A 23,782-nucleotide genomic window follows, 5' to 3' on the forward strand; every position below is an offset into this window, starting at 1 on the left:
GCAGTTGATGACCTTGGGCTCTGGTTTGGAGCGTGACAGAAGGTGCCTCTACTGTTGACCCTGTAATCAGATTGGTGGCAGGATGTCTTGTAAGCCTATGTGTGGACAAAGCCAGCTACTTCCTGTTTTAATACTATCAAAAATTTTGATTTTATTATTCTTTAAGGGAGCTAATAAACTTAGCAAATAAGTTATTTTTTTTAACTATACAGAGAAAACCCCAAAATATTCTTATGTAATAATTGGCAAGTTCTTAGGCCTGAAAGACTGTTCTTCCCAAATGATTATGTCAGGCATAATATTTTAGTAAAATAGTAATTTCAAAGTTATCTTTACAGAGGTGCTGCTTACCTGGACTCCCCCTGCCCCCCTTTTCCAGGTTTATCATTGTTTATTATTTCCTTTCATATAATTTCCCCGGATTGTGTTTTCTTACTTGCCTGGTGATTTCAAGCTTTATGGATTTGTTTTTATAGTTCAGTTTTTAAAGAGGTGTCTTTGTAACAGCGTTGAACATTCAGTAGGCTGATGCTGTGGTGTTTCAGCTTCTAAATTTTAAACTCAAGGGACTTTTTTAAAGTGGATACAAAAACTTCCTAAAAGCTTTCATGGTGACAACACTGGGCCTTTAGGGCTAAGCTCTAAGTACGAGAAAACAAAGAGTTACATTGTAACTCACTTGGTTAATCTAATTTATTCACATATTTAACCACAGTCAGCATGTAGTTGTTTTCCTCAAGGAGGCCCACTTTCCAAAACACAATTTTCAAAATGTCTTCTTTCCCCACAAAGCTCCTTGTGTTTAGTTAACCATTTTTATGCTTGCCAGCGTTTCTCTCCTATAGTTACTCGCCAGTCTAGCAGGACCCTGGTTGAGAACGGACTCTAAGTCTATTTTCATGACATGCTCTCTGAGCTACCAATAAATCCCAAAGCGCTCCTGTTAAACACAGTACAGGATCCTGCTTGTTTATATGGCTGCCTTCTAATTTAGGAAGCCACAAAAGACACTGAAACCAAGGGATGCAGGACAAATTGCCCTTTGAGTGAGGAGTCCCGTGTTTCTTTCCTGGAGAACACAGTAAGAAGACACAGAGTACTGCTTCTCAGTTATCTGACGATTTCTTTTGGAAAACATTAATCTTGGAAATCAGTACAGTGGTTATTAACTACCACTTTCATTACTGTGGGAATTAGTGGGTTTAGGAATTTAGGTCAGTGTCATGAGTAATAAAAGGAGTTCACCTATCTAAAACTGTCTCCTCCTCAGCCCTCTGTGAGTTTCATTTTCAGTCCTGGAGAAAGCTTCTATTTACTTCTCCCCCAACCCCCAGCAGTTTTAAGCCCTCCTATTGTTTCTCCACTTAGAAACCCATGTGTTAACACAGTTATCAGAAACTTGCTCTCCAAATAGGATGCTAATTACCCTGACTGGTACCTGTGTCCAACTCCAGCCTTTTAGTTTACAAAATTCCTTTAAAAATGTGGAATTTTTGTTCCTGCCTAACTAGCAAAGTGATCTACTTTCCCTTCAGAATAGTATTTGTGTGTGGGATGAGGTTGTTGTGGGCAAGATGTTTTTTCCCCCAATTTCCAGTATTTCAGAACCCATTTCCACCTCTTTTACTGGTGTAACAAATAGGCTTTTTCATTGTGGGCCTTAGTTTCTAAGCTCTTGAAAATTCTGTTGGATTAAGTGTAGTGTCATCAATATAAAGTCATATTTTTATATGTTGCTACATATAAAACTTTGGGATTCAACTGGCTTCTTTCTAGACATTGGGAATACCAGCACAACACAGCTTCTGACCATAAGACACTTTAAACTGGGTTAAAAACTCTTTTTAGGGGCTTCCCTGGTGGCACAGTGGTTGAGAGTCCACCTGCCGATGCAGGGGACATGGGTTCGTGCCCCGGTCCGGGAAGACCCACATGCCGCGGAGCGGCTAGGCCCGTGAGCCATGGCTGCTGAGCCTGCGCGTCCGGAGCCTGTGCTCTGCAACGGGAGAGGCCACAACAGTGAGAGGCCCGTGTACCGCAAAAAACAAAAAAAAAAAAAACAAAAAAATAAACCCCAAAAAAACAAGAAAAAACTTTTTAAAAAACTGTCAAGTTATCATGTTTCTTGGGCATTTTTACTTTGCACTCAACAGCAAGAAAAATGTCTAAGAAATAAAGGATCAGTAAAAATGCTTACACCAAACAATTAAATCAAAGGGTAGTTTATTAAAAAAGAATCAAAACAGAAACTCTAAGTACCAGTGTGTACATTGTACACATTGAAATGACTCACAAGAGTGGAGTTTTTTTCATAGACATTATCATACCACCTTGCTGTTCATTAAAGATGTTCAACAGAAGTCTGACTCCAACGTGCATACAAGGATTGCCATCTTAAACAGACCTTACTTCAAACATGCAACAACGCCACTGGTAATAAAGCTTTGGAATGGGTGCTCATTCTATCATTTCACTACAAATAAGATAGAAAGCAAGGTAAGTTGAGAATTTATTCTAAAATAGAATGGAAGCTGTCATTGTCTACACCAGCACTCCTCACTCCTCTGCTGCCATTTTTAGCAAGTACTCCTTGTCGATCTTGAAGAGTCTCCATCCCTCTTCGCTGGACAGATCAGAAGCACCTCTTCTTTTGTAGAAGTTGATAGATGGTTCATTCCACTCTGCTACCAAGAAGTGCATGCTGCTGCAGCGACACTTCATCGCAACCTGTTACGCAGGAGAGGAAAACACAAACTCAGTGACATTTCACCTGCTTTCCAAGACCCAATTTTGATTCAGGTGTTAAAATAATCCAGTAACCCTTACAAATTTGGAAACCAAACACCAAGACATACCTGGCTTAGATTCTTCAGAATTTCTGATCCTATGCCAAAGCCTAAAAAAGAAAGAGAAGTACCATTTAAAAGGTCATTTTAAGGACTTCAAGCCCTGATTTCTCTTTAGGGCAGCCCCCCTGAACTCAATCATACCTCTATAATCACTCATCACGAAGAAGTCCTCAAGATACAACAGTTTGCCAATCCATGGGTCATAGGTAAAATAGTACATGGCAAAACCAACAATGCTGTGTCCTGTAATAAGAGTATCACATGAGTTATGGATGAAAAACAATCCGTCAAAGTTGTAGCTGCAAAATCAGAAGTCTATCATAAGTTTTTAAATAACATACATGCATGTATTACAGAAATAAGTAGCCAGTGGGCCAGACTGTCTCCTGACTTTTATGCTAGTGCAATCCAGGCCACTGTTGGATGATCTCACTGTTCTTAGAACATGTATTTGCAAAAAGCACACATTAGAGCTAGCTGAAACCAGGCTAAAACTGTGGACTGGCCACTCTGCAATCTGCTGGATCTCACACTCAGGAAGTGAAAATGCTTTCATTACTTGCCAGAACGAAAGTGCTATGGTCTTAAAACTAAACACACACATTATTCACATCCTACTGATATACTGGTATCTTGACTTGGGAATAAGTCAGGTTTACACGGCAGTTCAGAATAGTTAAGTATTTGTAGTTTAGAAACTCTGCTTCCTTAAGGTCAGGACATCAGGCCAAAAGAGCAACGTTTAATTTCAGAACGTGCCTTCCAATTCACACATTTTCCATTTGCTCTCCCCAATGTTTAAGCCGGAAGAAGTAGAGGTACCCAGGTGTGATGTAACATCCATATACCTCTGGAAAGTACCTCATCCCTTATGTTTTCTGCTCATTTTTTCTAGTATGAGGAAATGACCTCAGAAAAAACCTTAAGCACCCCCCACCGCCCCTGCCCAACAACTTCCCTCTTTAGCTCCGTCTTCTGCCCAAGGACCAGAAAGGAAAAAACAACGACAAAGAAAAAACAAAGAAAAAAAGGAAAAAAGCATCTGACTCCTTCTTTATGGGTGTCTGTAATTCCAATTGGAGGCAAAGGTTTCAAATTAAACTTTCTAGCCATTTTATAGTCCTTTGCAAACAGGAAGTGAGTACAATGGAGCTTCTGATCTACCGTGTTTTAAGTGTGTGATAATAGGGCCTTACCTCATTTATCATGATCATCTACTTTATTGTGTAAAGGATCTTTTAGTTACCTCCCCGCCCATCCATGTACACGGAAGGGCCATGTACATGGCGAAGCTAGAGACTGTAACCTGAAGATTGGGACAAATTAAAGAAAAAAATGTAATTTAACACAAATACAAAAACGGTTACGTTAGGGTCAAACAAGAACCATTTATGAAACTGAATTACAACAAACGACTTTATACCTAACTTTTCCGGGTCTCCACAGCACTGATACTTAAACAGCTCTTCTAACCCGCCCTATTATTAAGTGCAGCAATCTATTTTTTTTTTTCTCAGTAGTTTGAACACTGGCTGGCTAGTATTTCTGGCCAACTTCTCAGTAAGTAACTTCAGCCTGTGTTGTCAGTGCTTCTACAGAGCAGCCACTACGTCTTCCAGAACACTCGGTCTCTCCGGCTTCTGGAAGGAGAGGGCGATTACCTTCTGGAGTCATGTGCTCCTTGGGCACTTCTGCGACCAGGCAGTGGTAGAAGGGGTGCTCTCCAAAACCATCTTCTAGCAGATCTGCAAGAAGAGGCAGCAGGGACAGTGTTGGCCTCGATGAAGGTGGCAGGCACCGGACGCTCGTCCCCCGCCCCGCCACTGATGCGTTACCTTTTTCAGTTAATATTACTTGCTCTTCCATGTATTCGTATTTAGCCAATTCCTGGGTTGATGTACACAAGAGAAAAGAAGAGAAGCAGAAAATTAAGTGAGACTCCGGCCCGGCCAGCTCGGGGGAATGGGGTGGGCTGGGCGGGGATTCATACCCTGAGTCTCGCCCGGAGCGGCGCGGCCGGGCCGGGGCTGGGGGAGGCAGGCGGAGAGAGGGGGACCTACCGGGGACCAGGACCCCACCGCCCGCCGCAGGAAGAGCCCATGCCTCCCGCTACCTTGATCAGCCGCAGAATGTCACTGCAGTCGGCGGCGGTGGCCGGGCGGATCACGAATTTAGCCATTTTCTTCTTTTGCTTTTCTTCCCTTTGCGGACCAAGCCCCTGTACTTGAACAGTAAGAGGAGGTGGTTCCTCATTCGTCTCCCGGGAGCGTCCTCTTCCCAGTCAGGATGGCACCATGACCCGACGAAACCTCGGCGAACGAAACACGAACACCAGCTAACTGAGGCAGCAACCACTCATTTCGGCCGCCCGGCTCCGCTTTTTAGCGCGAAGAAGCCCCGCCCCGGGACGTGAGGCGGAGGCACCTTGTCCAATGAGGCGCCTCGTCCAATGAGGCCGCGGTGCCTCGTCCAATGAGGCCGCGACCGCCCCCCCCTTCCGGGCACCGCCCTCTCTTCCGGCCGCCCGTGTGAACCCGGCCCGCGCGGGCGGGGGCGCGGGCGGTGAGGCGCCAGGTGCGGCTCTCTAGCGGCGCCCTCTAGCGGCGCCTGGCGGAGCCTTCCCGAAAGCCCGACCTCGGAGCCTAAGCGTGCCCTAGTAACCTTCGCAAAAAGGAAGAGAGGGGTTCCCCTTTTGGCCCTGGCCCAGTGACTTTGCTGTTTCTTCCTTGGAGAGACCTGGCTTTGGGCGATGGGGGGATAAGGGGATTAGAGCAGTGGCTCTCATAGGGTGGTCTGAGGGGCCCTGTGGGTCCGAAGATCCTTTCAAAACTAGTTTCATAGTAATGGTAGGATTTCGTTTCCCTTTCTTAACTCTCGCTGAAATTTTCCAGAGAACTGATGTGTGATGACGTCATCGCTCTCATGACTAAAGGAATGTGTGCTTGTATTGTGTTTTCTAGAATTTCCTAAGGTAAGCTACTTCAATTTCTCAATGATTTTTTCCCCCCTCTGCTGGTAATTTTTAGAGTTAACAGAATATTTTCTTTCTTAACTTTTCCCCTTATTTTTTCTTAAATTTCTGACCTTCCTTGTGGAAACACTTTCCTTCTGCCTGAGGTACACTCCTTCATACTTCCATTTAGTGAAGGTCTGCTCTTGTAAAATTTTTGTTTTGCTTGTCTAAATATGTCTTTAAATTCATCTTAAAGTTCTTGAAGGATTTATTTCACTGTTAGCGAGTTTGAGTTTGGAAGTTCTTTTTCGTTCAGCATATTGATGATATCTGACTATCTTCTGGCTTGCATTGCTGTTGAAAATTGTTATATTCCCTCCTTGCTCATTCCCTGTGCTTCTCTCCTATCCCCTTTAAAACTTTTTATTTCGAACCAATTACAAGTTTACAGATGTGTGATGACATCATTGCTCTGGTGACTAAAGGAATGTGTGCTTGTGTGTTCTCATGTTTTCTAGAATTTTTGAAGGCAAGCTTTTTGGATTTTTCAATTATTTTTAAATGTCCTGAGAGTAAAATGTTTGAGAACAGTTGGATTAGAGTATAGCTCTTCCTGGATTATACCCAATGGGACAAGTACTCAAGCCTCTTGCAGATAGAGGGTTTTTCTGTTTTTTTTTTTTTTTTTTTTGGCTTTTTACAAACCACCTTTCCAGACAGGTCCTCTGAGGGCCCTGCTTTGGCTGCCCTGCCTGGGTTCTGGAATGAGTCAAAGAGAAAGCATAAAAGGAGCCTGCCGTGTTTTCAGTCTATAGGGTGGATTATCACCAAATGACTCCCCCGACATTCAACAAGTGATTCTCTGCTTTGCTCGCAATATCCTGTATGTAGAAAAGAAAGCAAAAGTAGCTCCTCTGTTACCCTTCCCACCCTCTGGGGATATCATACGTAGTGAGTCATTGGGAGAATTTATGAAATGTGTTTCTCAAAGATCTTTAAAAATAGCATTGATTCTTGTCTGCCTAAAGCCACTTCAGGTAGTGTCTTTCCTGACACCACTGCACACAGATGACCATACATAGGCCCTTCCTGCCTCTGCTTTGTTCTGTTTTGTGGGAGGACTCAGGAGAGCTTGTTACCGAGTTACCGCTAACAGTTAAGTAAGAACTAGGTGACTAAGCACTAATAATAGCTGCCTCCTTGAAGCAAAAACAAGGTCGTTTTCAATGTGGGCTGCTTAGGTTTTTAGAATAATGATTGTTTCATTAAAACACACTATAATTTTTTTCTATTTATTCTGTTTTTCCAGTTTAAGTTTCATGCTCTTATGCTTCACTTTGTCATTATGACAAGGAGAGCCCATTCTGAAAAACAGGCAGCTAAAAAAAGCTCATTGTGATTGCGTTTTTTGCACATGTAAAAGCTTAGAACCCTAAGAAATGTGAATTTTCTTTATGAATCAAGTTAGGTTTTATATTGTCAGGAATAGATAGATGCCATGGAGGACCAACATTACCTCCTGTTGATACTGGAATTTAAATTTAAAACTGCATAAAAAGGGGTTAACTCGCTAGCATTTGGAAAACTTTTATTTGGCTAATGAGTCAACAAAATCAATAACTATTTATTGACTCTTATGCTAGGTACTTGGGGGTTATAAAGGAGGACTAAGTTTTGAAACGAGCCCTCAGGGCATACAGTTTACTTTGCAGATATGTTTGTAGTTTACTACAACAGAATTTAATCTTTGTGAGAAATATAATTCCTATAACTGAAGAGGTCTGAGTAGGGGGAGAGTAGGAGGAAAGGAAACAGACAAGGGACATCGTGGGTGTTTTACATTCATTGACGTGTTTAATATCAACTGTCTTGTGAAATAGCTAATGTTAGCTCAATGTTTGCAACAGAGAAAACCAGAGGCTCAGAGGGCTACAAAATTGCAACAGCCAGGAAGTGGTAGAGCTAGGAAAGAAGGAATTCTGTTGATTTCCCTGCCAAAGTGAAACTGTCCAACTTGCCCTATTAAACTATTATGGAAGGTGTCATAGTTTTTTTTTTTCTGTTTATAAAAATAATGCATATTGATTAAGAAAATATAAGTGCAGAAATACAAAAAGGGGGCTTCCCTGGTGGCGCAGTGGTTAAGAATCCGCCTGCCAATGCAGGGGACACGGGTTCGAGCCCTGGCCCGGGAAGATCCCACATGCTGCAGAGCAACTAAGCCCGTGTGCCACAACTACTGAGCCTGAGCTCTAGAGCCCGCGAGCCACAACTACTGAGCCCACATGCCACAACTACTGAAGCCTGCACGCCTAGAGCCCGTGCTCCGCAGCAAGAGAAGCCACGACAGTGAGAAGCCTGCACACTGCAACGAAGAGTGGCCCCCACTCACTGCAACTACAGAAAGCCCATGTACAGCAACGAAGACCCAACACAGCCAAAAATAAATAAATAGATAAATTTATATATAAAAAAAGAAATACAAAAAGTTAATAAAAATAATCCCTATTAGTAGGTTGAATTCCTTCCAGTCTTTTTTTCTATGTACATATACATAAAGGGCTGATATTCAGTTGGTATATACAGTGTAGTGGATTAAAATAACCACAAATTCATTGCAGCTCCTCCCATCAAGAGGTAGAATCTAGGACTTCGCTGGTGGTGCAGTGGTTAAGAATCTGCCTGCCAGTGCAGGGGACACGGGTTTGAGCCCTGGTCCGGGAAGATCCCACATGCCATGGAGCAACTAAGCCTGTGCACCACAACTACTGAGCCTGCGCTCTAGAGCCCTTGAGCCACAACTACTGAGCCCGTGTGCCACAACTACTGAAGCTCAGGCACCTGGAGCCTGTGCTCGGCAACAAGAGAAGCCACCACAATGAGAAGCCCGCGCACTGCAATGAAGAGTAGGCCCCGCTTGCCGCAACTAGAGTAAGCCCGCACGCAGCAAGGAAGACCCAACGCAGCCAAAAAACAAATAGATAAATGAATAAATAGATAAATAAATAAATGAATAAACAAACACACAAATAAATAAGAGGTCCCCACTCCTTGAATTTGGACTGGCCTTGTGACTTGCCTTGACCAATAGAATACAGTAAAAGTGGTGATGTACAACTCCTAAGCAAGACCTCAAGAGATCTTAAAGCTTCTGTTCACACCCTCTTGGAACATTGCTGCTGCCATATGAAGAAGCTTGAGCTAGCTTCCTTGAGGATGAAAGACCTCATGAGGAGATGCGTAAGTGAGGCCAGATGCGTAAGCGATGCCACCTTGGACCATTCAGTCCCAATTGAGCTGTCAAATGATTGCAGCCACACAAGTGACCTTAGGCAAGACCAGCAGAAGAACCCCCTCACTGATCCCAGTCCATGTTATCAACCCACAGCATCATGAGTGAATAGAATTGTTGTTTTAAGCCACTAAAAGTTAGGGTTCTTTGTTACACAACAAAGGCTAACCGAAATCAGACGGCCATTTAGGTTGTTTACACCTGGCTTCCATTCTGATTGGTTGTAGTGTCCATTCCGACTGGTCTGTGCTTTGCAATACTCATTTAAAAATATTTTAGGGGCTTCCCTGGTGGCGCAGTGGTTGGGAGTCCGCCTGCCGATGCAGGGGACACGGGTTCGTGCCCCGGTCCGGGAAGATCCCACATGCCGCGGAGCGGCTGGGCCCGTGAGCCATGGCTGCTGAGCCTGCGCGTCCGGAGCCTGTGCTCCACAACGGGAGAGGCCACGACAGTGAGAGGCCCGCGTACCGAGAAAAAAAAAATTTAAAAATCACCTGAGTGCGTTGTGCGTATGTAATAACAAAAACTTGGTATCATGTATCTATAATGTCTATCCTGCAGCATAGTGTAGTGGCTTCTTATCTACTACAGCTTTGGACTTAGATACTCCCCATCTGTGTGATTGTGTCAATACTTAACCTTGTTAAGTCACCATTTCTAAATCTGTAATTAGTAAATAATAATAGTACCCTTCATATGGTTAATTGTTGTGAGTATTAAATGAAGTAATACATATAAAGTACCCAGTGGGAATTCCCTAGTGGTCCAGTGGTTAGAACTCTGTGCTCTCACTGCTGAGGGCCTGGGTTCAATCCCTGGTTGGGGAACTAAGGTCCCACAAGCCTCACAGTGTGGCAAAAAAAAAAAATACCCAGCATAGCACCTGGCATAATTGTTAGCATTATTACTATTAATAGTATGGAGTATTTCCCCGTGTCACTGGGTATATTTAAATTAAAAAATATATATAATGGTTCCTTAGAGTTCCATTGTGAAATTTATTTTACTCTTCTGTTGTTGAAGATGCAGGGCTTTTTCCCAATGATAAATAATACTTTGTTTTGTTAATAAATTTATTTATTTATTTATTTTTGGCTGTGTTGGGTCTTCGTTGCTGCGTGCGGGCTTTCTCTACTTGTGGCAAGCGGGGGCTACTCTTTGTTGTGGTGCGTGGGCTTCTCATTGCGGTGGCTTCTGTTATTGTGGAGCACAGGCTCTAGGCACACGGGCTTTGGTAGTTATGGCTCGTGGGCTCAGTAGTTGTGGCGCACGGACTTAGTTGCTCCACAGCATGTGGGATCTTCCCAGTCCAGGGATTGAACCCGTGTCCCCTGCATTGACGGGTGGATTCTTAACCACTGCACCACCAGGGAAGTCCCTAATACTTTGACAAACATCTTTTTACCCAAATTTTAGCCCAGGTTTCTGATTGTTTCCTTAGGTAGATTCCTAGAAGTGAAATTACTAGGTGAGGAGAGATGTAATTTTGTTGATCTGGAGCTAGAGAAACACTCTAAAACTTCAGGTTCTCACTACATGAAAGTGTAATTTGAGATGACTCTCTAGATGTGCTTGCTCTAGCTTGAATTATCTAAAGTTTGATAACATCTGGGTTCCACAGTTGTCATAGAAGTTGAGTCTTTCTCAGAGAGTGGTTTTCTTGCTACATATCACAGATGGGTGATAACCTGTGAGAATGATCAATAAATAAATACAACCACCTCCAAGAAAACACCTTGTTTTGGGCCAAGATTTCCTTTTTTTAAAAATTTATTTTTTATTGAAGTATAGTTGAATTATGGGCCAAGATATTCTTTTCTTTTCTTTTCTTTCTTTTTCCTTACCTTACCTTACTTTACCTTACCTTACCTTACATTTCTTTTTGAGAAATTATAATTTAGGACGTGGAAAGCTGTTTAATCTTTGGGGTAGACCATCAAAAGTGTAAGACTTCTATTTATAAATGTAAAGTATTATATGACTTTAGGCCGCAATTAAAAGAGCCGGGTCAGCAATAAGTGAGGTGTTAATCAGGCCTCTTGTTTGCAAGTGATTGCCACATCTTACTCTTCCGCCATCTTGAAGGTCTCCATAGTCTTTATTTTAAGGTCTATTTTGTCTGATATGAGAATTGCTACTCCAGCTTTCTTTTGATTTCCATTTGCATGGAATATGTTTTTCTATCCCCTCACTTTCAGTCTGTATGTGTCCCTGGGTCTGAAGTGGGTCTCTTGTAGACAGCATATATACAGGTCTTGTTTTTGTATCCATTCAGCCAGTCTGTGTCTTTTGGATGGGGCATTTAATCCATTTACATTCAAGGTAATTATCGATATGTATGTTCCTATTCCCATTTTCTTAATTGTTTTAGGTTTGTTATTGTAGGTCTTTTCCTTCTCTTGTATTTCCTGCCTAGAGAAGTTCCTTTAGCAGTTGTTGTAAAGCTGGTTTGGTGGTGCTGAATTCTCTTAGCTTTTGCTTGTCTGTAAAGGTTTTAATTTCTCCATCGAATCTGAATGAGATCCTTGCTGGGTAGAGTAATCTTGGTTGTAGGTTTTTCTCCTTCATCACTTTAACTATGTCCTGCCAGTCCCTTCTGGCTTGCAGAGTTTCTGCTGAAAGATCAGCTGTTAACCTTATGGGGATTCCCTTGTGTGTTATTTGTTGTTTTTCCCTTGCTGCTTTTAATATGTTTTCTTTGTATTTAATTTTTGACAGTTTTGATTAATATGTGTCTTGGCCTGTTTCTCCTTGGATTTATCCTGTATGAGACTGTCTGTGCTTCCTGGACTTGATTAACTGTTTCCTTTCCCATATTAGGGAAGTTTTCAACTATAATCTCTTCAAATATTTTCTCAATCACTTTTTCTCTTCTTCTTCTGGGACCCCTATAATTCGAATGTTGGTGCGTTTAGTGTTGTCCCAGAGGTGTCTGAGACTGTCCTCAGTTCTTCTCATTCTTTTTTCTTTATTCTTCTCTGCAGTAGTTATTTCCACTATTTTATCTTCCAGGTCACTTATCCGTTCTTCTGTCTCAGTTATTCTGCTATTGATCCCTTCTAGAGAATTTTTAATTTCATTTATTGTGTTGTTCATCATTGCTTGTTTGCTCTTTAGTTCTTCTAGGTCCTTGTTAAACTTTTCTTATACTTCCTCCTTTCAACTTCCAAGATTTTGGATCATCTTTACTATCATTATTCTGAATTCTTTTTCAGGTTCACTGCCTATTTCCTCTTCATTTGTTAGGTCTGGTGGGTTTTTATCTTGCTCCTTCATCTGCTGTGTGTTTTTCTGTCTTCTCATTTTGCTTATCTTACTGTGTTTGGGGTCTCCTTTTTGCAGGCTGCAGGCTCATAGTTCCCGTTGTTTTTGGTGTCTGTCCCCAGTGGCTAAATTTGGTTCAGTGGGTTGTGTAGGCTTCCTGGTGGAGGGGACTAGTGCCTGTGTTCTGGTGGATGAGGCTGGATCTTGACTTTCTGGTGGGCAGGTCCACATCTGCTGGTGTGTTTTGGTGTGTCTGTGGCCTTATTATGATGTTAGGCAGCCTCTCTGCTCATGGGTGGGCTTGTGTTCCTGTCTTGCTCATTGTTTGGCATGGGGTGTCCAGCACTGTAGCTTGATGGCCTTTGAGTGGATCTGGGTCTTAGCATTGAGACAGAGATCTCTAGGAGAGCTCTCGCTGCTTGATATTACGTGGAGCTGGGAGGTCTCTGGTGGACCAATGTCCTGAGCTCGGCTCTCCCACCTCAGAGGCACAGGCCTGGCACCCAGCCGGAGCACCAAGACCCTGTCAGCCACACGGCTGCTAGTGTTGGGGGGTCTCCTGTGTAGGCAGGGGGTGGCTGTGGCTCACCGTGGGGACAAGGTCACTGGCAGCAGAAGTTCTGGGAAGTGCTGCTTGGCATGAGCCTTCCCAGAGTCTGCCATTAGCCCCACCAAAGAGCGGGGTAGGCTCCAGCTGTGTGATTTTGGACAAGGTTCTTGCATCTCAGTGTGCTTACCTTTCAAATGAAGTTAATAAGAATAATTTCCTCCTCCTAAGGTTGTGAATATTAAATGCTGCTGTAAAGCCCTTTGTAAAGTACTTAGAATACAGCACTTACCCTCTAAATGTTTATTCCTTTCTGTCTACTTGGTAAAATAAAGACTGTAACAATTTTTGGATTAGGAAGAATAATTGTGAATGGTCCAATGCAGAGAGAGAAGGATTTGTCCCTAAATCAGTTTTCTTCCTGCCGTTACACAGGGATCATTCTCTTATTCATTGACCTTTGTCATGAAGCTTCACCTTCCTCATGAATAATAAATGTGCAATGATTCTGTTAACATCTGCCAACCAATGAGGGAACATTGCTCTAATGATCATAGAATCAGGAATCATCACAGAGGCTGGGTAATCAGTATTGTAATCCCTATTGTACTCTGCCTGGAGTTTTTCATCTGCCTAGCCAGACATCATGTGGACAAGGTCAAATCCAGAACACATTATGCAGGATAAATTATTTACAATCCTGTCTCTAAAAGTGGACCTCATCTGTGACCTAATTAACACTCCAACTCTAAACCACATGTGGAGATCTTTTTTAAAGAGGTAGGCTTGGTGAAAACAGGAGAAAATATTGAAAAAGCATTAGGCAGAACGTATTGATTCACACAACTTTTTTTTCCCTTCTCCTTTTTACAGATATTTTAAGGTTATACCAAATAGAGGGAAGTTATGCAGTTACAGTGCTTAGAATCTGGGCAAGACAGCAGATAGAACAATGTCCCAAACTTTCTTTCAGTATCTAGTCTCTGAATCCATGGTTTAAAACAAAAAGCTGTTAAAGAGCTGTGAATAGTGGTTAAGTACTCTTCATTTACCTTCAGCATTCTATAACAATGAAGCTCAGTTTACAATTTTATAATTCTCTTACTCAGCTTCCAGAATGTTCCACATTTGTTGAAAACTACAAACAAACATATCCAAGAATCCCAGTGAATGCCAAGCAGCATAAACACAAAGAAAACCACATCAAGGCACTGCGGAATCAAATTTCTCAAAACTAGTGATGCAGAGAAAATCTTAAGTTAAGACTAATCACTGCTTTCTCATCAAAAACTATGCAAACCAGAAGATGGTGGAACAACATCTCTAAAGCATGGGAAGAATGCTTTCAACCCAGAATTTTATATCCAGTGAAAATGTCCTTCAAAGATGAAGGCAAAATGAAGACATTTCAGATAAGCGAAAGCCAAGAGCATTCATCACTAGTGAACTTGTACCACAAGGAATGCTAAAAGAAGTTCTTCAGGTTAAAGGAAAATGATACCAGATGGACACAAGAATCTATGCAAAGGAATGAAGAGTACCAGAAATGGTAAATGTGTGCGTCATATAAAAGACATTTTTCTTGTTCTTAATGTCTTTATTTTATTTTTATTTTTTAAACATCTTTATTGGAGTATAGTTGCTTTACAATGGTGTGTTAGTTTCTGCTTTATAACAAAGTGAATCAGTTATACATATACATATGTTCCCATATCTCTTCCCTCTTGTGTCTCCCTCCCTCCTACCCTCCCTATCCCACCCCTCTAGGTGGTCACAAACCACCGAGCTGATCTCCCTGTGCTATGCGGCTGCTTCTCACTAGCTAGCTATTTTACGTTTGGTAGTGTATATATGTCCATACCACTCTCTCATTTTGTCACAGCTTACCCTTCCCTCCCATATCCTCAAGTCCATTCTCTAGTAGGTCTGTGTCTTTGTTCCTGTCTTGCCCCTAGGTTCTTCAGGACCTTTTTTGTTTTTTTTAGATTCCGTATATATGTCTTAGGGTACGGTATTTGTTTTTCTCTTTCTGACTTACTTCACTCTGTATGACAGACTCTAGGTCCATCCATCTCACTACAAATAACTCAATTTCGTTTCTTTTTATGGCTGAGTAATATTCCATTGTATATATGTGCCACATCTTCTTTATCCATTCATCTGTCGATGGACAATAAGGTTGCTTCCATGTCCTGGCTATTGTAAATAGAGCTGCAATGAACATTTTGTACATGACTCTTTTTGAACTATGGTTTTCTCAGGGTATATGCCCAGTTGTGGGATTGCTGGGTCATATGGTAGTTCTATTTTTAGTTTTTTAAGGAACCTCCATACTGTTTTCCATAGTGGCTGTATCAATTTACATTCCCACCAACAGTGCAAGAGGGTTCCCTTTTCTCCACACCCTCTCCAGCATTTATTGTTTATAGATTTTTTGATGATGGCCATTCTGCCAGGTGTGATATGATACCTCATTGTAGTTTTGATTTGCATTTCTCTAATGATTAATGATGTCGAGCATCCTTTCATGTGTTTGTTGGCAATCTGTATATCTTCTTTGGAGAAGTGTCTGTTTAGGTCTTCTGCCCATTTTTGGATTGGGTTGTTTGTTTCTTTGATATTGAGCTGCATGAGCTGCTTGTAAATTTTGGAGATTAATCCTTTGTCAGTTGCTTCATTTGCAAATATTTTCTCCCATTCTGAGGGTTGTCTTTTGGTCTTGTTTATAGTTTCCTTTGCTGTGCAAAACTTTTAAGTTTCATTAGGTCCCATTTGTTTATTTTTGTTTTTATTTCCATCTCTCTAGGAGGTGGGTCAGAAAGGATCTTGCTGTGATGTATGTCATAGAGTGTTCTGCCTATGTTTTCCTCTAAGAGTTTGATAGTGTCTGGCCTTACATTTAGGTCTTTAATCCATTTTGAGTTTATTTTTGTGTATGGTGTTAGGGAGTGTTCTAATTTCATACTTTTACATGTAGCTGTCCAGTTTTCCCAGCACCACTTATTGAAGAGGCTGTCTTTTCTCCACTGTATATTCTTGCCTCCTTTATCAAAGATAAGGTGACCATATGTGCGTGGGTTTATCTCTGGGCTTTCTATCCTGTTCCATTGATCTATTTTTCTGTTTTTTTGCCAGTACCATACTGTCTTGATTACTGTAGCTTTGTAGTATAGTCTGAAGTCAGGGAGCCTGATTCCTCCAGCTCCGTTTTTCGTTCTCAAGATTGCTTTGGCTATTCGGGGTCTTTTGTGTTTCCATACAGATTGTGAAATTTTTTGTACTAGTTCTGTGAAAAATGCCAGTGGTAGTTTGATAGGGATTGCATTGAATCTGTAGATTGCTTTGTGTAGTAGAGTCATTTTCACAATGTTGATTCTTCCAATCCAAGAACATGGTATATCTCTCCATCTATTTGTATCATCTTTTAATGTCTTTAAAAGATACTTAACTACTTAAAGTAAGAGAAACAACAGTATATTATGGGATTTATAACATTTGTAGAAGTAGAATGTATGAGCACAAGAGCACAAAGAATGGGAGAGATGGGATGGACGTATATTGTTATATGATTCTTACATTATATGTTAAATGCTATAACCTTTAAAGTAAACTGTGATAAGTTAAAGTTATATATTGTAAAACTCAGAGCAACGACTAAATTTCTTAAAAAGGAATAACTAATAAGTCAATAGAGGAGATAAAATGGGTTCATAAAAAATAATCCAAGGGAAGAGAGGAAAAGAGGAAAAAAGGAATAAAGAACAGATGGGACAAACAGGAAGTGTGGGACTGCTGTTGTTTCTGATATCTTATACCTATCAGGTAAGAAATCACAAAAGGAGTAGGGAGGGGAAATAAAGCAATTTGTTCAAATTGTATATTTGAACACTAAGGACTGTTTTTTTCTCCTAAAGGTAACTTAAATTTGGAATCCTTTAAAAATATGAACGATAGGTCTTCGCTTGCTTTTAAGGACAAGGAGTATATTTGTTAAGTTGAAGGAGAGTGAAAATGAAAATGGGAAAGAATATTAATAAACCACTTAACTAAGAAATGAAAAAAAAAAGAAATCACCAAAGGAAACACCTAAAACATTTTATATTTACCTCTCAAAAATGGAATGAGGGCTTCCCTGGTGGAGCAGTGGTTGAGAGTCTGCCTGCCGATGCAGGGGACACGGGTTCGTGCCCCGGTCTGGGAGGATCCCGCATGCCGCCGAGTGGCTGGGCCCGTGAGCCATGGCCACTGATCCTGCGCGTCTGGAGCCTGTGCTCCGTAACAGGAGAGGCCACAGCAGTGACAGGCCCGCGTACCGCAAAAAAAAAAAAAAAAAAGGAATGAAATAAAGAATAAATAAGCATGATATCCAGATTCCCACAAATGGAATTCAGTGGCTTTTGTTGATAACATCAACTATATTCTGATTCATTCAGCATTGAAATCAGTTTCTGTTTATCATGATAAAAGAGATTATTTTGGTTCAGAAGTGCCAGCAACCTGGCACAACTTGGATACATTTGAAAGAAGGAACAGATCAGGCAAAGGAGTGTTGGGAAAAGGAGACCTGAGGTGCTCAGTGCTGTCACATTGGGTAGTGGCATTAGAAATCAGTGAGATTAGGATAGGCTCTGAAAGTGAAATTTAAAATCGAGCAGAGATATTCAAATTGTATCCTAGGCCAGTTAATATTTGACTATAAACTGACTGACTGTATTAACATACCTAAAGAGAAAAGGTATATCTTATAACAACCTTAATCATTGTATCAGTTAGGAATGCTTTTGACTACAACTAACAGAATAACCTACTTACAGTAGCTAAAGCCATGAAAACTTAAAAAACTCAATTAGAAGACTGGAGGTAGCCAGTTTCCGGGCTAGTTCAGCAATTAACCATGTTACAGAGGAACTGGGCTTTTGAAACTCTTCCACTCTGCCAATTATTCTCAACTCATCTCTTGAACATAAAAGGGCTGCAGTAGCTCCGAGCATCGTTTCCTCACATCTGCATCCTAAACAGGGAGGAAAGGTCAGGAGCTAATATCTTTCTCTGGCTGAGGCTCTGTCTTTTTATCTGGAAAGGAACATCTTTACTAGAATACTCCAGAAGTCTTCCCTTTATGTCTTATTGGACAGTACTGGGTAATACGGCTACCCATGGCTGCAAGGGAGGCTGGGACAGTGAGTATTTGGCACAGGGGAACAGAGATGCTATGTTTGGCCAAGATGAATTGTGATTCGTTCTTTGAGGTTGAGCACGTTGCTGCCCTGAACAAAATTGGAATGCTGTTAGCAAGGAATTAGAAGGGAATAGCTGTAGTCTAGGCAACTAAATGTATCTACTAGGATCAGTCCTGGAAGCATAGGAAAAGAATCCCAGACGCCAAAATTGGCGCCTCCTGCTCTGGCACTGTAGTGGAATCAGAATACCCTGATGCAAGAACTCCAGTAGCTGAATCTTGAGATCAGTCTTTGCATATTGTGGAGATGGATACTTACGTTTCTCCTTATTCATTCATTTAATAGATTTTTATTGAATCAGGTGTTTTTATAGACGCTGGAATTTTAGCAGTGGAAAAATCAGACAAAAATGTCCTCATGGCGCTTACATTGTAGTGAATGTGTCTTAGCTGAATGCAACTGATTCCTTGCTTATCAGTAAATTTTCTGATTATGACCGGGTTTCTCATGCCCCCCAAGCAGTCTCACATCTAATTATGAATTAAGAAATTGATATTCTTATTTCATGTATCAGTCTCTTGGTTGATGTGAGTCTTCCTAAGGACATAGATTCACCTTTAGTGAAGTGACAACTCAAGTTTCTGACTTGCACATCTCAGGGCTAGTACCTGAACCATGGTAAATTCAACAAGGCATTTCAACCCTGTGAGCCATTGTGGAAGACAGAGAGCTACACAGCTTTCTCCAGTTAATAATCCAATAGTGCATGTTTTCCCTATTTGGAATGTTTAGGCTTATTCATATGTGTGAAAGGGATACAAGAAGGAAATATTAAATTATAAACATTGAAATCTATCAAAAAAAAAAAAGTCCTGACCTTGAAACCGTGATTTGTGCAATGTATTATGAATGAATTGGATTCAGATTCATCCTCAGGGGCTTCCCTAGTGGTGCAGTGGTTGAGAATCTGCCTGCCAATGCAGGGGATACCGGTTCACGCCCTGGTCCGGGAAGATCCCACATGCCGCGGAGCAACTAAGCCTGTGCGCCATAACTACTGAGCCTGTGTTCTAGAGCCCACGAGCCACAACTACTGAGCCCACGTGCCATAACCACTGAAGCCTGTGCACTTAAAGCCCATGCTCTGTAACAAGAGAAGCCACTGCAGTGAGAAGCCCATGTGCAGCTACGAAGACCCAACACAGACAAAAAAAAAAAAATCATCCTCAGAGGATTCAAGGTTAAAAAAATTTCCTATTCATGGACATTTAGATTGTTTCCTTTTTTCCCTCCCTGCCATTTCAAACAATGCTATTATGAACATTCTTGTATATGTCCTTGAGTACAGGAGCAGTAATTTATAGGGTACTTGCCAAGGACTGGAATGCTGGGTCAAAGCATATAATATTTGGATTCAACTTTATGAAATAGAGCCAAATTGTTCTCCAAAGTGATTCTGCCATTCACAACTTCTACCAGCAGTGAATGAGAGTTCTTAGCGCTCTCCATCCTCACCAATAGTTGGTAATTTCACTTCATGGTTTTTGCTTATCTGATGGGTATAAAATGGTATCTTATTGTGGTTTGAATTTTATTAATGTGATATTGATCTTTTCATATGTTTATTGGCCATATATTTTTTCTTCTATTGAATTGCCAATTCAAGCAAGTTCAGAATTTTTATATTTTCATGGTGAATTTTTTCTATTCTCACGTTTGTGCCTCTTTATTTTTATAGTGGTTTTTTATTTAAAGTACATTTTTATGAAATAAATACAGCTAATACAGCTTTTTTTTGGTAAGTATTTACCAGATATGTCTTTTCTCCCAATCTTGACTTTAACGTTACTGTATTATACCAAGAACAGGCAAGTAGGAATGGTCCACCCCAGTTACAGAAAATAAGGGCCCTGTAGCCCCAGTACCAGGTTGCATCTGGTTTTGAATTTCATGCTTGTTTCTGTCCCCTTATCACTTACTGTTTCCATGGTGGACAGGACCAACGGGTGGATAAGAATGATATGTATGTAAGGATCTAGCCAATAAATGAGACAGACTCAGATCCACCTGAAAGGATCAAATTAAATAGTAATAAGTTCTGAATCTATTTTTGCCAAAACACAGTGGAAAGGAAAGAAGTAGAAATAGAGTTTCCTTATTTACTGGCTTGAGATAGAAAAGAGTCCTAGATTAGGAAAATTAACATTCAGATATAGGATTCTGAAATGACAAATTTCAAAACATTTTGTTTACAGTATGTTGGGGAGCCATTTGAGGATAACACATCCATTAAGTTAGAACCATGTGTCATTACTGTATAATTTAGTAAAGTAAAAATTAGATGTAGAATACATTTGTCCACATGGGGAAACAAACCAGAAAGGGAGAAATATTGGCTGAAGGCTTAGAAAATGCTGAATATGTACATGAGAGGGGAACTTGAGGATTATGATTTGAGGCCTTGTGATCATCTAGTTTTCGAGATGCCTTCTCATTTCCCAGTTCGGTTCCTCTGACTGTGCAGAATCCCCTGATTCCAACAGCGATTGCTGTTATACATGGCTGGGATCATGAGTCTACTTCCCCAGATCTACCCGCATCATCAATTTTTCAGGGCAAGTCTGGGGTATAAGCCTATGCCCTCTGGTGAAGGACACCATTGACTGCACGTCTGGTAATAGCTATTTGGGAAGTTCTTGCTAGCCATTCTGATTTTTGGGAAAGTTACTTAATGCCTGTAAACCCTTATTTTTCCTTATCTGTAAAATGGGAATAATGGGAATACCGATCTCCTATGGTTGTTGTGAGGATTAAACAAGATAATTGAGCAATAAGTTCTCAACAAATAATATTATCCTTACTGCTATTCCCTCTTTGTTCAACAAATATTTATTATAGATTTTCAACGTGTTAGGCACTGAGGTAAGTACTCAATACATGGTCGCTATCATACTGCTATTTAGCCATTTCTTCAATCCATATTATTATATAATTACAGGGTATCAGGCACTGTGCCAAGTTTAGGAGCCAGTAAATAAAGACAGAACCTTCAAGACTCTGGATAAGCTTTTCTGGTTCTACCAATGGGAATCCTCTTCTCCCTTATGAATTCTTTGGAATTCTTCAATGATATCTTCTCTGCAGTGAAAGAGATCACTGTCAGATGCCTTCCTACAATGTGCCAGGTTCTGGCTGACTATAGGATGGAAGAGGGGTATAAAGGATGTGAAAAGCCTTTGCTCCACATAGGCAAGTGGCAGATAACCTGCTCCTGATGGGGCTTTTGCTTTTGCTTCTCCTTTCCTTTCCTTTTCCTATCCCTATCCCTATCCCTTTCCCTTTCCTTTCCCAGAACCTAGTGTACTAGGGAAAAAGTTCTGCCGAAGTACCAGGGGAAAAACTCTACTGTAACAGGAGAAAAGAATATAGACACAGAGCAACACAGACCAGAAGAAAGTAGTGGACTTGCCTTTTTACAGCCCACAGGGGAAACGCAGCCCTTCAGACTTCTTCCACTCCATAGCCTTCAGCTGGGTGTCAGTCATCCAGTTCCTTCTGGATGAGACAGGCCAGGGGTTAGAAAAGGATTGAGGATTTCCTTGGGCTTGAATCCTGCAAGTAAGTAGAAGAGGGGAGAAAAGAAAGAGGCCCTTGCCATGGTTACAAAAAATCAGACCTTTCCCACTGCCAACATTCATGTGCTTTCAGGCGTTGTAATGTTACAAAGAGTTGCTGTCTCTTTCCCTACTAAATGCCTACTTCTGTTAATCAAGCTTTCCTAGAAGGTGCCAGACCCCAAGAATAGGGATGAGAGAGGGAGGGGAAAAAACAATCCTTTATGGCAATAAGAAAAAAAGTTATTTTTAATTTAAAAACATCTCAAAGAGTTTAGATGAATGCATGGATAATAGATTGGTTAAATTAAATTTAGGATGCTGGGAGGCTAGCTTTTGAGGTTGACATTTACATGGTTCTCCCATATAATAAATCATCCTTTTTTTGTTTTTACTCTGATGGACTCAATCTTTAATTGGATGGATTGTGAATATGATCTGTAATGTGGACCCTTTTGTTTTTATGTTATGCTCTTGTGGAAGGTTCTTTAAATGCAATGCAGCTGGTTTTTGAAGGCTGGGTTAGGACTAAACCAGCCTTTGAAGGTGGGAGCATTGCTTACCATTCCTCTCCTTCCATTACTGCTTGAGAGCTGGTTTCCATCATCCAATCAGTTAAATCTTAACTAAATATTGAGAATTAACTTTGTGCTCAGACTCGAAATTTAAATGATGACTCCTGCCTTCAAGAAGCTTACAATATCATTGGAGTTCCGTGATGGACACTTTAAATAATTAAAGAAATAATACAAAGCAAAGTATAATTAAGTGATAAGTTGTCAGATACAGACTTAGTGAAATAGAAATGTAGAGAAAGTAAAAGTTAGTGATTACAGGAGTCAGGAAATCCTCTTAGAAGAAGTTGGACTTCAGTTGGGCTCTGCGAATCCAGGAAGGGAGGAAAGTACTCAATGAAGAGAGTACCACATGAACAGACCAGAGAAAGAAACCAGAAAGTTCAGAGCCTTAGCTTCCTCATCTGGGAAATGAGTCAGGAAGCCAGACATGAGCCCCTCTGTGGCAGAGACTGTCGTTTTCAGTTTCGTGGCTCCAGCATCAAAGCAGAGTTTCTCTCATAGAGTAGGCATTTGATACGTGTGTCTTGACTTGAACAAACATGACGTATGAAGGGGATGGTTTGGAGATTTGTCTACCCAGGGCCAAAGTTCATGTTAGCAAGCAATGAATCTCCCTCAGGAGTCTGGGGCTTGGCTCTGAACCATCCTGAGAGAGTCACATTACTTCTCCCTGGGCGTGGAACTAAGTCCTCTGAGAATACAGCGAAAGGATGTCTTGCTTATGCAACTCATTTCCTCTGAGGACACATAGCCCTGGTTGCCTCCAGCATAAGTTTCACCTGGGTTGGGGATGATGGTGACATTGGTAGGTTACTCAGGGAACTTGCTTGCCAGGAAATGAGCAGTTGGGCCATCGGTACATTGATACCTGGCCACCTTCCATGGATGCCTTTAATTAAAATGACATTTTATTTTTTTTAACGATTTATTTATTAGTATTATTTTATTATTTGATTTTATTTTTGGCTGCGTTGGGTCTTAGTTATGGCGTGTGGGCTCTTCGTTGTGGCGCGTGGGCTTCTCTCTAGTTGCGGCATGCAGGTTTTCTCTCTCTAGTTGTGGTGCGCGGGCTCCAGGGCGAGTGGGCTCTGTAGTTTGTGGCACACGGGCTCTCTCGTTGAGGTGCACGAGCTCAGTAGTTGTGGCACGTGGGCTTCGTTGCCCCGTGGCATGTGGGATCTTAGTTCCCTGACCAGGGATCGGGTCCACGTCCCCTGCATTGGAAGGCGGATTCTTTACCACTGCACCACCAGGAAGTCCCTAAAATGACATATTTTAATTAGCCAGGTATGTGTGATAATGTGAGACAGAAGAACGAACAAACACGTTCCCATTTAATTATTTGGGAAGCGTTCTTAGCCTATTTATAAAATGTGTATTTATGAAACTGGAAAATTCAATTTAGGTTATTTAGTCTCTTTTTCTCTAAGGGAAGAACTCTCAAATGTCACCTTCTCTTGTGGCTCTACAGGCCACTATCCTGTCTCCTCACCAAGACTCCTCCA

At 41.2% G+C, this 23,782-nt stretch overlaps 1 protein-coding gene and 1 long non-coding RNA gene across 3 annotated transcripts in view; one reads left to right on the plus strand and one right to left on the minus strand.

The window, feature by feature from the left end:
- Positions 1-2,206: 2,206 nt before the first annotated feature.
- On the minus strand, positions 2,207-5,220 carry SAT1 (spermidine/spermine N1-acetyltransferase 1). Its single transcript, XM_067722261.1, has 6 exons — positions 4,963-5,220; positions 4,685-4,736; positions 4,511-4,594; positions 2,991-3,092; positions 2,856-2,896; positions 2,207-2,727 (listed from the first exon to the last, which is right to left on the minus strand). Exons 1-6 carry the CDS (start codon positions 5,026-5,028, stop codon positions 2,557-2,559), a joined length of 516 nt encoding a protein of 171 aa, XP_067578362.1. The 5' UTR covers positions 5,029-5,220; the 3' UTR covers positions 2,207-2,556.
- A 178-nt stretch (positions 5,221-5,398) lies between these two features.
- The window catches only part of LOC137216863 (uncharacterized), a 32,515-nt gene continuing 14,131 nt past the window's right edge, over positions 5,399-23,782 (plus strand). For both annotated transcript variants that reach the window (XR_010939877.1, XR_010939876.1), the window contains exons 1-2: positions 5,399-5,820; positions 14,015-14,454. This is a non-coding gene — a long non-coding RNA (uncharacterized lncRNA). The remainder of the gene's footprint in view (positions 5,821-14,014; positions 14,455-23,782) is intronic.

Source organism: Pseudorca crassidens, chromosome X, assembly GCF_039906515.1.
Source record: "Pseudorca crassidens isolate mPseCra1 chromosome X, mPseCra1.hap1, whole genome shotgun sequence".
NCBI classification, from domain to species: domain Eukaryota; kingdom Metazoa; phylum Chordata; class Mammalia; order Artiodactyla; family Delphinidae; genus Pseudorca; species Pseudorca crassidens.